Source organism: Calidris pugnax, unplaced genomic scaffold, assembly GCF_001431845.1.
Source record: "Calidris pugnax isolate Ruff unplaced genomic scaffold, ASM143184v1 scaffold24, whole genome shotgun sequence".
Lineage (NCBI taxonomy): Eukaryota > Metazoa > Chordata > Aves > Charadriiformes > Scolopacidae > Calidris > Calidris pugnax.
The window spans coordinates 5,255,164-5,270,941 of record NW_015090922.1 but is presented as its reverse complement, the minus strand read 5'-3'; the positions used below and the strand labels follow the sequence as shown (position 1 = coordinate 5,270,941).

At 37.0% G+C, this 15,778-nt stretch overlaps 1 protein-coding gene across 9 annotated transcripts in view; it reads right to left on the bottom strand.

Moving 5' to 3' along the window:
• ESRRG (estrogen-related receptor gamma) overlaps nt 1-15,778 on the bottom strand; it is a 396,968-nt gene that overhangs the window by 114,270 nt on the left and 266,920 nt on the right. For all 9 annotated transcript variants that reach the window (XM_014950743.1, XM_014950739.1, XM_014950742.1 and 6 more), the window contains 2 exons: nt 14,184-14,599; nt 2,349-2,465 (listed from right to left, as the gene is read on the bottom strand). In XM_014950743.1, the coding sequence (XP_014806229.1) occupies nt 2,349-2,465; nt 14,184-14,586 (520 nt within the window). In that variant the 5' untranslated portion in view covers nt 14,587-14,599. The remainder of the gene's footprint in view (nt 1-2,348; nt 2,466-14,183; nt 14,600-15,778) is intronic.

The following is a 15,778-nucleotide window of genomic DNA, read 5'->3' as shown; positions in this document are numbered from 1 at the left end:
GGGTTTAATATTTTTCCTAGAACTTTTTTTTTTTTTTTTTTTTTTTTTTTTTTTTTTTTTTTTTTTTTTTAAAAAAAAAAAAAAAAAAAAAAAAAAAAAAAAAAGAAAAAAAAAAAAAATCTGTTCCAAGTACAGTCCTAAAAGTGTACTATGAATCAGTATGGTTTCAGAAAAGAAAACGAAATGCCGTTGCAGGTTCTTTTAGGTTGTCCTACTAAATGGTAGGTAAGCAATATCTGAAAAGATGGTAAGTTATCTAAAGACTCTGTAATTAAAAATAAGTAGAAATGTTACTATGTTTTGAAAGAAAATCTCACACAAGGAGAATGGGAGAACTATGATGTGCCCAGAAGTAGGGCTACTAAAAGGAACCTTCTTTTCACCGGAATTAGTTATTTTGTCATTGTGGAACTTTCAGAAAAAAGTATGCACTTTTAGGATAGAAAATTTTAAAAATTCTGACTATGAAAACTTGTGGGATTGATTTGCATCCATAAACAATGGTCTCTCGGGCAAAAAATCTGATTCACAATGTGCACCTGAATCGAACTAAATTATTTCAGTTACCAAAATCATGTGCAAAAACATAGTAGATCTATACACAGTTTTGGTAACTGAGATAATTATTACTCATTTGTAGAAGAGTCAATTCATTTCCTCATGCAGTCACAGAAGCTGCACACAGACTAGATTTTTTACATATATATGTTAATGGATGTGCGATGGCGATGGTACCTCCAAAATCTAAAAGAAAAAGTCTAAACCAATTCAACTGTTTGTATTCTTGGTAGTACTGTTTCATTACCAAAAAAGTTGCTCAAGATATCTGCATATTAGGTTACTTGTGATATAGGGTCTTAGCTTACTAAATAAAGGTGTTAAGCAGCACAGTCCCTCTCAAGAGGTGCCATACTCAGCCATTTCCTTTCTTTCTATAGTTTATCTAAGCCTCACAATTTAACCTTTAAGTAACTGCTCCCAGTGGTCAGTTATATGAGGATTTTGACAAGAAAAGAACCCTTCCACCACCACTGGAAGAGTGGGTCAAATCCTGCCATACTTACTGAGGCAAAATCCCCATTGAATCTGACAGGAGTTTTGCTCAAGTAAGACTAAGGACAGCAGGATTTGGCTCACAGGATCATAGCATCTGCCAAAGCGGTTGCACAGAACAAGGTTTATTCTTAGTAAGTATAATCCAATAAGAATATGTCTGTAGGTGCGTGATAGGCCTAATTTGTCCATCATCTCTCCACTGGTCTTCGTTGCTCTTGGATTTTACCCAGATAACTGTATACTTAAACCTGTTTTAAATTACCATCAAACGATTTGCAAAAATCAGCTTAAAAAGCTTTTTAAGTACTGACAAAGCAAAATTGCATGGGACTATTTTAAAGCGGTTGCTTAACACAAAGTACTCTCCACTGGAGAAAATATTTAGAAAACATTACATTGATTTTATTTTAAAAGGTTATCTAGCTCAGAAGTCCATGACATCTTCTGTTATTCTTTCTTGGTGGTAACAGTGCACTAGAATAATAATGTATACGATACAAGTACATAATGTTTACTTCTGCATATACATTAACAGCAATAGAAGTGCATAGCAGGCGACCAAGACTTAAGGAATTGCCTCTTTCTGTAACATTGATGAATCGAGTCCTTGGTGAGACAGTAGTGTTTCTCAGAAACATTTTCTTCTGTTTCCCTGTTACTCAGTATCTTAAAAATGTAAACGATAAACTCAACATATACTTACATGTAGGGGCATGTGTTCTCAAATGCTTTTAGAAGAAAAAAAAAAAGAGAGAGGGGTGGATTCTCCTTTTCTGATGTCATTATTTGTGCTAGTGTAGTTACAGTAACTTCAGTAGACATACTCAATATTTTTACTTGTTTCAGAACTAACTCTTTTGTTTGTCCTGATGAAATGAAGACTGAGCAAAAGGAAAAGAAGGCACTGAGCATGCTTCTACCAAAACTGGGATGCCCTAACAGTGGATAAGGAATGGAGGAAGGAAATCTTTGAGAATTCATGATGTTAAAGCGTTAAGAAAAATAAGAGGATGTATTCTGATGATTATTCTATTAGTTACCTACTCTAGGAGACTGAATGCTAAGGTAAAATTTTGATGTCCTACACATAGTTAGAAATATTCCAGAGGAGATGAACTCTACATAAATACACCATGATTCCAGAGCTTAGAAACAGGCTGTCAGGAAGAGTAAGCGTATGTGAAAATTTCATTTACAATAACTGATGAGATCATTCACCAATCTCTCTTCTTTCCTGATTGCCCTACAGTTGTTGCATGCATTTGTTTGCATGTTGACTTGATTGGTCTTACCTTCTTTCAGCATGCCAACTTTTAGACACTTCATGAAGCGGCAGGCTTGGCAGGACTTGCGTCTGCGCTTTGTGATTTCACATTCATTCGTTGCTGGGCAGCTGTATTCTATATTACCTGCAGTAGAAAGTACAGGAAGAGAGAGGCATTCAGAATCACTGACTAACCAACACAATAGATATATGAAGTACTCATACAATTGATGTTATATTTGATTTTGGAATATATAAAGAGTAAATACCACTGTAGAAAGGAAAAACCTGTCAAGTAAAATTACAACCCAAGATAAAAAATGAGCTTTTTGACCTTTTTTTTTTTTAATCTAGACAGCTATATATATAAAAAAACCCATATATATATATACAAATCCGCAATTAACGTGAGTCTGTGTCTGGCTCCATACATGGTCCCTAGCAAAATCCTTCACATAGGTTATTCCTGCTGGTAGCAGGAGGAAATTTTGTCATTTATTGTCTGTACTGAGCCACACGGTTAGGCTCCTAGCCTGAGCACTCTTCATTTCCTTTTTTTCATTAATTTCATCAGTCTTTCTTTGTCTAGAATATAAAAAGGAGACTGTTGTGCTTTATAGCACAATCAACTGTAACTGATACTACAGAGCTTCACCCTTCTCCTTCCACAACAGGTACGGTGCTCAGGCAGTGCTCACCAGCGTTGCTACCACCACATCTAGCACGTTCAACAGCTGCCAAGTCAGATCTCTCAGCCAGAACGTCTTCCCTTCTCTCTGTATTTTATACAGAGTTCTTGTACTGAGAGGTATCAGAAATAAGATTTCTACCAAGTTGTCAGAATAACAAAAACTGGGAGAGATGCTTGCCTCTGCCTCTCCTAACTGTCCTTAAGGCCCAGAATAAGCTAGATCCTTATATGTGAGCCTTCCTGGGTAAAGCAGTGTCTCTATTTTTCCGTGTTACTGCTTAGTACATATTATTCATCCTTAAAATAAGAAAAAAAAAAGCCTGAAAATTAATGAGTAAAATATACACACGTAATTTTCTTTACATTTTTAAAAATCACATCTTTGGCTATCCAAGTCCAAATGGGAGAATGTCTGTTCCCTTTTGCCCTAGTACCAGTGCACTTTTCATAGAACAGCTTAGCTCAGCTTATTCATCTGCCCAGCCATGCATCCTATTACCCATGACTACATTCAGTATGACAGACTTTGCAGCAGTCAGAAGTTTCACCAGGAAACTGACTTTTAAATAAAGTATCTTCCCCATCAGCCTGTCACATCTTGCTTTAAAGGTATTTCTTTACTTTCTAACCCTTTCCCCCTGTGATTAAGTGCATTAGTATCTTAATGAAAATGCATTCTGTTTATTGCCCTCTTGGGAAGCAAGAGGTCATCACACCAAATGCATAAATTGTCATCAGAGACAGTCCGAGCATAATTGCAATTTTGCTGCTCCATGTTTGCTGCACTCAGGGTCCGTCAAAGTCCCCTGAAACACGCGCAGGATCTAATAATTAGCATAGAGTCTGCCTGGGACCACAGCATTGATGAAATATTTCAGAGTTAATCACACTTTGTAAACACTGATTTATATTGACTACCTTTCTCCAGACTGATGTCTCCTCATTAAATATCACATTAGTGGATTGCAGGATTGCACAGACTCAAATACTCAGCAACTGCTAATTCAACAGGAAGTAATACTTAAACCACTTACATCTATTGAAATTTGGTTAAGTATTTATGATAAAGGAGGTCTGTGTGGTGCAATATATATTCTGCCAATACTACCAGCATACTTTGCACAACCTTTTCAGCCTTTTGCAGGCTTTGTTTCTCCTGAACATTGCTGCGTAGCTGACTTAGGAATGCTGGTGAGTAAAACAGATCTTGGTATGTCTGAATGCTAATGGTTCTTGTTGACAAAACTCAAACTTCAGTTTCTTTCTCTTTCCTTTTCTTATCTCCTGAGATGAAAACTATGTGAGAAACTGAAGGATATGGTGGGTAAGAAATCTGGCACAACAGTTCCTGCAAAACTACTTTCCAATATGTATTATTGAAGGTAGAAATAACACTCCTGGAAGAATACATAGGAAAGGATGTTAAAGGCAAGTGTAAAAAAAGATTCACATCTTTTCACACTCTAACAAGGCACTCTTAGCGAGGCACAACCACTACACAGGGAGACCTTCAAAGACACTCACAAATTTTATCTAATTAACTTCATCATATTATAGTAATAAATGTATTACCATTCCCATTTCAAAAAAAGAAACAGGGAATCAGAAATGCTTTGCACAAGATCAAAGATATCTTTGCAAATGGTCAGACAGGATCTTGATCAAAAACAAGATCGAGATTACAACACAGAACTTCAAGCAGCAAAGCTCTGTACCAAGGCAAGTCGAGGGTTCCCACCATAGCCAGAGCCCTTGTGCAAAGGCACAGATGACAAAGGTACAAATGTCAACACAAAAAGGAGTATTCAAAACCAGAAAAGTATAAGCAAAATTACTTATTTGCCTAAGTGGACACTTCTAAGCCATATCCTAACATCTTGGTCTTGCATAAAATCCCGTGAAACACACAAGGGTCTGTAGTGTGCAGCACATTATGCATAGACAACATAACTTATTTTTTCCACAAATTTTTGCCACTTCAAGAATTCTACAATAAGCTATGATTCTGTCACTTAGATTCCAATACTTAAAGGGGGAATCTTCTCCTACCAATTTAGGCTGCTTTACTTTAATGAATTATATTTTACAGCAGATGTTCAATCTTAATTTTTTATGTTAGTAAATAAACTTGGAGGATGTTGGAAAGAGTTCCTACAAAGAACTCAGTAGAGTTACAGTAACTGGATTTATTGCTGCAGAAAGATACATATCTTACCAATGGCTGTAGCTAGTTCTCCTAAAGTGTTTAAGCATTTTAGAATACGGAAAAAACTAACATTTTGTCACCACTTCACATATGAATATCTATTCAAGATGCTCAGATCTGCATTTTATTTCAATGAAGAAGATTCAGAAGGAAGCTCTACCAGTTACTGGTCTACTGCATCATGCTAGAGGCTGAAATCGAGCAGCTAGTAAGAGGATAAGTTGAGTTTGCCCAGTCCTGTCAAGAGTCGGAGAGGTAGCTGTATTATACAGTGAACAAAATCAACATGGCAGCTCCGAGTCTTTAAAATGGACTGACAAGAATGATCGAGCAATTTGTAATATCTCCTGGCTGGTTTTCAGAAAGAACTGGGCTCTGATTACTTATTTCTGAGTCTTTTGTACAATTAGTTTGCAGGCAATATAATTTTCTCACTTACTCCTTAATAGAATCGTGCAGCTAGCTGGCTGATAGAATAACAGCGTATATGTAAAACTCCTGCCTGAAGTGCCAGGGGATAATTTGTATATTCCTTTCAGTAGCATAATGGACTTTTACAGTTTGGCAGTTAAAGGGCTGAGTAATGTAAATTAGTATGACGTTTGAAAATAAAAATATATGTCAAATCTTCACTCCCCAAACACACTGCCCTGTGCTGTGTGGGATTTATGCCAGCCTGAGTACCTTTTCTCTCCTCATGCACTGAGGAATGTTTATTTAAAAACAATTCCTTTTTTCTACTAATTTTTAAAATTTTATTATCTCAGCCAAAAGATGAGAAAATACATCTAACACACTATGCCTATCAAGACTCACTGAAAATATGATGCCATTTGATCTTGAGATAGCAGGTGAACTGCAAAATCCTGCAAAACTGGCTCTCTGGTTTTAGGTGCTTCAGACTGTCAGATCTTTACACACAGCTTGAGGATAAGGGGGCCAAGATACCGTTCTTTTAATCTCACAGAGGGGTTTGGAGATTACCTGAATGAGATGTGGAGTCATAGTACAATATTAATGGTACAGGGACTTACTTGATGGCTTTACAAGCTAGGAGAGCAACTAGACTCATCCAAGATTCTTGAGACCGTTTTGGCCATTTCTTGCACAGAAGTAGCAGCGACACACAAGGAAACCGAAGAGGAGGAGTGAGAACCGTGACAAATAAGAGGCCACTGAAAGCACCAGGCCTCATGCCTTGGCATCTTATCCCAAATGAATTTACTGTCATCAACAGTTACAACTTTAGAACCTCACAGATATCCAGAGTGCAAAGCTGGCTCTAGAAACTGGCTCCAGTCTCTGGGACAGGCTGAAACAGGGGTCTCTCTTCCAGAAATACCAGAATATTTGATATTATGACACTAAAGATGTAAAAGGATTGCTATGAGCTATTGGAATATGCTCAGAAAATCTTTGGAGAAGTAAAAGACATGAGGAAGACTGAGATACAGGGTGAATGCATGTCTGGAAAGAGAAGCCATGATCCACTTAGAAAAGCAGGAAGAATGTTGAAGATACCAGTTCTGAAACTTTTACTGTGTGGGAGTGTAGGTCCAGAAATAAAAATAAAAACAGAAAAAAAAAGGCAGCAAACCAACAGAGGAGAATTAAATATTCCTTCAATGTAATAATTTCATGCTATAATCAGCTCATGAAACTGTATTTCAGGATCTCTTTATTTATATTCAACACTACCCCATTTTTCTCCTAAACTTTGAGCTTCTGTAACCTAATAACCTTTTTTCACAAACTTGCATTTAAAAAGCAAGGATTCTCATTATTCTTAATAGAATTGCTGGTATCACCTTCATACTCTGTTTTCCTGGGTGACAGACCCAAAGGAATACACCTGCTTGGCTATGGACTAGCATGCATGAAAACTCTGGAAAATGAAAGGTAGCCAGGATTACAGCTATAGGTCTTCTGGGAATTAATAAGAGAAGTCTCAGAAAGGGAGACAAGAGAATCTAAGCCAACACAGAGAGTGAATTACAGTAGTGAATTACAAGGTCACACCTTGATATGTAATCCCACCAGAAGAGAAAATAATAGTTCCTGAGAAACTGAGAAGTAGGTGCTGTTGGAAATAAAGAGTAACAGGCTAACTAAGGAAAAGAAGGATAGAGAAAAAGTCCAAGGTGGACTTAAAAATGTATTTGATATTTATAGGTCTTAGCAAAGCTGAACTGAGGAAAGTAAAATTATTTTCTCTCAGGTTAAAGTTTCAGTTTTTGCAGACTCTGTTCCCTACTTTGCAGTCAGAACTCAACTGAATTTAAGTGTAAGTAAATATTTTCACAAGTAAAAGCACTCTTATCGATAAGGTTTCAGAAATGGGGTCAGGTTGAAATAAGGTTGCGTCTGAACCTAACTGAATCCAGTTTTGGCTGACAAATCCTTAGATGGATTCACCTGATACTGTAGAAAGCCCTATGAAGTACAGACCTATGAATTCTGCTACATGTCATCTGGAGCTGATTAAGCCTAAAGCTGACTGTATTCACAATTTTTCACCCAGATGACTTCAGAAACAATACTACACACACAGAGTTCCAGAACATGTAAAGATCTGGTTTCTAAATGTCTCAAACATATTTTTAAGATGATAGAACCAAAGGTTATGCTTGTATGTCCATTGCTTGTGCTGCGTCTCCTGTTACAATAAGACACCCGGGAGAAGCATCTAGTTTTAAAATAACTCTACAGTGTAAGATGGTATTTGACAGAGGGACACAGCCAGATTAAAAGTACATTTTAAACTAAACCACTATGTTCAGTTGCTTAGAAGAAGCCAGTGTACTATGTTACTGAACTATAATACACTTAGAACTACGTATTTTTTATTTCTTTTTCTTTTGTTCCTAGAAAGCAACATGAATGGAGATTTAAAATGAAAATCTGGTGATGCTGGTTGGTCTGACAGCATGACATTTTTGCATGAGCCTTTAATGTCAGGTAGATGGGTTTCCAGCATCATAAAAACCATGATAATTTTCAATATGAGGCTGATATGAGGGAGCTGAATGACACCTGTAAGGGCCCAACAACCTTTGATTCCCACTGAAGTCAACTTCTTTATCTTCAACAGAAATGAAGGGTATTTAGGTCATCTTAAGAGAGAATCAACGCTTTGAAGACACAAATAGAACTGATCCCCTGCCACCTGGGAGTCACTGAAGAGTTGTCCAAGTCAGAAAGACTGAACTATCTACATTTTGTCTCTATTGATATGTAATATAGGTCGATTTTGATACATCCTACCAAGCGAGCATGGAAAATTGTCATTGTTTGTTTATGAGCACACAGAACATATTGGTCTGTAAAGCTGCAAACCAAATTACTTTCACAGCAATAAAAAAAAAAGTAATTAAAAAAGTTATAGAAACATTAAAATAAATCATTTGCTAACTGAGACTTCACATGTATATAGTTTCAAACTAAACAGAGCTTCATAAGTGGGCCGGGAGCTTTCAAATAGAGACCCAGATGTAATTATAATGGCATTGATACATACCACTGTACTATTAGTACTATTTGTAAACCACATCTCTTTCTGAGTATTTCTGATGGATTTGAAATAGCCATGCATAAATCAGGATGCTCATTCTTATTCCCTAATAACCTAAGTGCAGCATATAATTTACAAGGCTGTAAGGAAATCAGAGATAGTAAAAAGGATAGAACCATCTGTACACTTTTAAACTTCTCTCTGGTTCTCAGATTTCAGTATGTTTATACTTTACTGCCTCATCTTGTTCAGCTGCCATAGTTACACAATGACATTATGACAGGATTAAAAGACCTGTTGGAAAGCATTAAAAATACTTACTCACTAGCTTGGTTGGCCACAGGCACAGAGAAACCAGAGGAAAAGGGAAGATATCTATCATTGCTTGCTTAAAATATTCTTTGAAAGAAATGCTGATTCACAGACTTTCACTTATATAAGGAAGGTGAATGATTTAATCAGGTAATGGCAGACTCAGGTGACATTTAGTGTTAGGTTCACTGGAGGGCTGCCATCTTTGCACCAGAGCCAAGGTCCACAGACTATTGTGCTAAGATGCAAGCCTCTACCCTATCTTTCTATAAAAAAACTATAGTCTTAGCTACCAGTAAAGACTCTGAAGAGCCATAAAATCTTACTTTACTTTCTTTCAGTTCCTCCACAAAAATGATGTGCAGTATTACAAGAGTCAGCTTTGAGAGATGCAGATTAGCCTTTGAAAGCCACTTTGGTCCTGTGCAACTTCGAATCAAACTTTATGTTGGCCATTTTAAGTGTCACCTTACCTGAATTTACATAGCTAGGTCTAACTTTCCTGATTAAAACAAAAAACCACAGAGATATACCTACTGCAAAGTGTTTGTACATTTACAAATTGGCTCAGTAATGGGTAACACTCTAAAGAGGGTTAACAAACCTGAACACTAAAGGGATTAAAACCAACTCTGAGTAACCAAAAAGGTGAACAAAGTACAAAGCAGTTAAATCTAGCTCCTAGTTTAGGCAGGCTTTGAAGACCATAGGAACTACATTACTGCAGAACTGTAGAGTTAAAGGCTCTTAGATGATCAGCATAAAATTAGATTGTAGACTTGGTCTAGTTCATGTAATGACTAAAAAGACAGTATTCACAGGATGGAATATTTCTTGTTTGTGTTAAGAGACATGGACAGGACATAACTTTCAAGGATAAAGCTCTTAAATGAGACAGTGAGGGTATGACTGCAGGGCTTTTACTACCTATTGCTTTACTCATCCTGTGTATAAACAGAAGATTGCTATCTCAATACTGTTCATCCAACAGTTTTTCACTAAAAAATAAACATATAGACAAAACAAAGCCCAAGAACTACAAGGACTACTGAATGCAAAATATTTTAGCTTTTGTGGTGATAATTCAAACACTGCCCAAGGAAATAATAAGTAAGCTCTGACACTTTTGCAACAAGCCTGACCAGGAAGACAACATATCAATACCTAAGCTTTTCACACTACCTTTCCATGGTAGTTTAAAGAGTCCAAAGACAACAGTCCTGAAGATATGAAAGAAGGGAGGAAAAAAGTTGTCTAGATGAAGGCCATTAGAGAGATGAAGGCTAAAATAAAACAAAATCATAAACTGTCTTTGAATCTGTAAATCCTGCAATCTTTCTACTGAAAGCAAGAATACCATTTCAATCCACTTACAGAAACGTTTAAGTTACAGGCACTGAGTAATTACATATTATTAATGCAAAATGTGTACTTACTAGTCTCTGTGATAACTGAGCAAATAAGAATTATGAGAAATGTATTTACACTAAATATTCACTATAAAATATCTAGTAAGTACAAGACCTTTGTGCTGAACACAAGACTTTTGCACCCAGCTGACAACTGAAAATTCTTTTTTTCTCTCTTTCTTTTAATGAAAGCTTGGAGTTTTCAAGATAATACAGTGCACAGCAAAAACTGTGGAGAGACCCTAAAAATCAATGGACCTGGAGCTATTTTTAGATGTTTCTATTTTCTGCTATCTCTGATGTTAAGCCAATTTTGGGGAGATTTGGCTGTGTGTTTCTGTGAGACATTTGCAATCAGCCATCATGTAAATTATCCCAGAAGCAAACTGAGAGCTGCAGCTGACTGAGTACTAGGCTGAGCAGAGAGAACATCCAGTTCCCCCATCCCCTGTATGTCACAAAAGGGGGCAGAACGTCATTAGATTCTACTATGACCTAAGATGATTTTACATACTGAGTCAGCTTTTTCATGGGTTTTGGTTTGGTTTTTTAGCCAGGTCATTTCTTGTTTCTAATTTTTTCTAGTATTACTAATTTTTATCGTAAACTATGCATTCTTTACCACAAACCCAAATGTATTTCTGTGCTATGTTAAAAACATATATTAAAAAAGACAAAATTATTACTTCTTATAATTCAAGACAGGGCTTATTTCACTTTTTTACGTGTAAGAAAATTAGCAGGGATTGCAAGAAGCAGGAAGAAGAGGAGGAGAAATCCTTCAGGCAGGAATGGACATTCTTTAGACTAAACTGTTGTCATCTGAAATGGAATGTTAGTCACCATTACCCTTAAAATCAGGTGTATACTCTATGTTATAGCAAAATTAGCCTCATGTAAGGGGCCAATAGGTATCCTGTGATGCACTTCACTTTTGTCTTATGTAAGATGCTAGTGGCGTACAGATACTGTGCTGGCTCTCTGAACAGCTGCCTGTCGCTTTCACCTACTAAGATTTCAAAAGACTCCTTTGAAATGGAAAGAATCCCATTGACTTAGTGGAAAGAACACTGGGCACGACCTGAACACAAGATGTGCTTCATAATCTAACTTTATCAGCTGAGCCTTGCTCTCACTGAAGTTAGGGCAGTTTTGCCCATGACTTCATCAGGAGTAGCACTTAGGTTCTACAAATCTGAGCTAATTTAGTAACTCACAAATTATAAACAAGAAAGGTTTAGGAAGTTAAATGTTCTTTTTCACTGAACCTGTAATTAAGTACCCATCACAATTAAATTAGTATAACTTAAAATAAGCAATTCTTTGCACCAAGACACATTATCCTTAAATATGCACAGTTACTATATTTGACTCCTCAGGTAACCCAGATTACTATTCTGTATAAATTTCTTGGGTTTTTTTTCCATTTTCCTGTTTTCTTATTTGCAGCCATGCAGTAATCAACTAATTTTGAAAACAAGCACAGAAAGAATGTGGTATGAACCATGAAGTAAAATGGTACAGGCAAGAATGACCTCTAGGAACACTGTCACTAAATTCTGTCATTTAGAGCAAAAAAACCCTCGGGAATTATTCTTCAAGCAAGCTTAAAGGTATGCTTTGCCCATTCAATACACGAGGAGTACCTTTTTCTTACATATTTCTTGTTCTTCACTTACCACAATCTGGTTTGATTCACCAGAGTAGCTTCCATTATTTTGGATGGTATCTGAAAACTCTGAGTAGTTGTGTCAGTTTAGTCAGCACCATTAACGAAGATGCTTTCATTATATTACGATGGCAACATACTTCCTATTCTTAGTTTCTCCATTATTGTTTTTCCATTTGATGCTTGGTTTTGCCTTACTGCATTATTTTTTTTGTCTTCACAGCACTGTCACCTGCTGATGCAGCTACTGCTCTAACTGTACTGAGACTTTTTGCACAGCTGCCAGTTCTAACTTGAGCTGCTTGGCCAACTCCAAGTTGCTAATCTGGAGAATGACGTCCCTGTCTTGTGCTTCCATGCCCAGAAACTTGCTGTCTGTGGTGTGGTGTAAAGTTGCAGACCTATTACTGCCAGAAGTCAACATTTTAGTTGGTTAAAGTTTCTGTGGCATTTTTTCATGCTCAAAATACAACTAAAATAATCATACATCAATTCAGTTCTGTAGGACAGATATTACATAGCAATTAAATAACAAAAAACCAGACTTGCTAGTTGAAGTTGGTGCTTGAAGACTAGCAATCACAAAATACAAATTACCTCAGTGGAAATATTTTTTCAGCTTTTCTGAAAAAGTTCTTGAAGGTCAAGTGAAATCACCTTTTTCAAAACAAAACCTTGAAATGAGCATACTCTTTCTTCATATGCCCTCATTTTACGTATGAGCCCAGTCCACTAGGAATCTTCACACTTATGTTTGTTTATGGGTTGCAAACATTGTAACACTCAGCTCAATTAGAACACCTGAAATCTTATGTTTCTTTTTAGTAGTTCAATGGCCATAATAAAATAGGTACTTCATGCTGGTAGAAGGCCCAAATCCCCCAGTAGTAAAATGGATGAGAGGAAAAAAAAATGGCTATTGCCTCAGCAAAGGATAAATTAACTTAACATTATTTTTCCTTATTAATTTTACATTAAATATGGAAGCACCACATTTAAGGAATCTTGACCAAATGTTTCAAATTTGGGGTTATGTGAAATTACAAATTGAAACTAACTTTACGGTCCTTATCATAATTCACTTTCAAAAAGAAAAGTATACCACCAGATTGCATTATCTTCCTGAGAATTCCAGGTGGGCAACATTTATGAAAATCAAGCAGGTTTTATTGAGGAGCTTAAATTTGGACTTAGCAACCTAATTTTAGTCTCTGAAGTTTGAATTTAATTTAGTGTGACACCACAGGCCAAGCTTGGCCTCATGTTCTTTAAATAAAGCACCTTCAATTTTACTTGAAAGGATGATATCTAAATCAAAGTAGAAGGTTATTTTGTCACCATTGGTTCTGAAGCTAGAACAACTGGTCATGCAAATTATTGCATTCTTACTAATTTCTGCCAAAATATGTGGTGCATTTGTAACGGGAAGCAAGAGCAGATTACTACAAGGTATGGGGCAGAGACCAAAAGCTGGCAACTTACTCTCCCTTAGGATGTGATTTTACAGGTATTTGCTGAACCTGTTAAAGGCCACTGTGGGTGAAAGACCCATTATTAATATACTGATATGCACAAAGCACTACACTATTGCATATTCTTCCGATTTTAAATGCCCTGGTGCTTTAACAAAAATTAACTGGATTTCTCTAACTGCTTAAGTACAGTAGTGGTGTTACTAAAAGCAAAACCCAAGCAGGATGCCTATGTGCCAGCCACAAGTTGTGTTCAAGAGGCATCCATTACAACCTTCAGAAAAGAATCTGTTTTCTTGGCAACAATCATTTATGGAAATCCATGAGAAACTCATACAGAAAACAAATCTGAACCTGTACGGGATGGCTTCAGTGTTTTTCTATTTTTCATAATCAAAATACATGTGGCAGTGGACTTAACATGCCTGCCAGAAGAAACCCAAACGGGCTTTTTCATCAGTACCATCCGTAGGACCAAACACTATGAAGAATGAAAAGGTACAGGCAGTCTGAAGTCCTAACAGGATTTAGTCAAGGATTATACTATTTCACTTTGAGCAAAAGAAAGGAAAAAAGTTTAAAGAATAACCAACCTTGAATTGTCCTCTTGAAGAAAGCCTTGCAGGCCTCGCAGGAAGCCACTCCATAGTGGTACCCTGATGCAATGTCACCACACACCAAACACAGTCTTTTGGGCATCGAGTTCAGCATATATTCACACTTGGTCTGTGAATCTTCAGCGATGGTACTGGAGCAGTCATCATACCGTTTCCTGACCGGCCCGTTGCCCCCAAGCCCTGTGGCCGAAGGGTAGAGGGGAGGTGAGTCCAGCCCGTTCTGATGTCCATTCATGGTGGAACTGTAGCTCCCGCTGGCGTCTGAAGAGCCACCGGGGCTGTGGTGGTTGATGCTGTCCGTCAGAGAGGCAGGGCTCGACGGTTCCGTCTTGATGTACGACGAACAGCTAGAATCAATGTGTCGATCTTTGCTTGACATTCTGCAGAGAAGCCTGTAGTGGGGAGAGAGAGAAAGAAGAATGTGTGTATTAAAGACAGTGCTCTTTAAGGCTGCTCCGGAAGGGTTAGGGACTGCACATCATTCATTCATTAGTCAATACCTCTTGTTCTACATGAAGGTAATCAGCATAAGGGCATGACAGAGCTTTGTCAAAGCTCCAGACAGGCAGTAAACAAAAACTTTAAAGAGACCAAATCTGTCTATTGTCCGTTCCACCTGCCTTTTACGCTACATGTCAACTTCACATCAACTGTAAATTCTAAACTTCTCACCTAGCGAGTCAAAAAATGAAAAAAAAAAATTATTAGGCGACTTGGCTGATAATGTCTTCCTGTTTCAATTGCTACTTTCTTTTCGTAAATTTCATCATTACCAGAAACAAATATTTCCAGGTTTGATGACATAAATATTCTGCTCCATAATTAATATTTGTCAAGACACTTGACTAAAACACACACCCATCGTCTATTGAACTAATCCGAGAATTGAAGAGCAAGTCTCCCACAGAGATTTTTTTTCTTTATTGATACTGCTTTATTATAGCTACTGCTATTTAGTAACAGAGTAGCACATCAACTGGGAACTCTAACAAATAATTAAGGCTGGACTCCATTTTCAAAAAATCTAAGTGAAATTAATTACTTTTAGCCATTATCCTCAGACTAACCAGTAATAACTATGCCACTATCCCATGTATCTCCAGCTCTATAGGATCTGACATTTTACATGTCCCATTCTTGGACTAAAAAAACACATATATTAGAGGAAATTTTAGAGACAAGTTTTGTCTTTCAGAACAAGATTCTGTCTTCTCAGTTCTCACATTTTCAGAATTAAGCATCTGAGATAAAGTCATGTAACATTTGATCTGACAAACGGATGCTTTCTAGAGGGAAAAAAATTGTTTATTCCATCCCCAAGGTTTTTTTTAATTATTTTTAAACATATTTTATGGAGAACAAGGGACAAAAATAAGAATTAGAAAGCTCTGAATCAGATACTATCTTTATTATCTACAGCTGTGATTATGAGACCACAATAGGAAATGGCATACCCAGCATTTTCCTGACACTACTCCCAGATGCTGCCAAAGTACAGGTGACAGTTATGAGCATTTCTCTAGAAACATTTTCAGCAGAAAAGCAACTACCCCATAAGGCCACCCACCTGG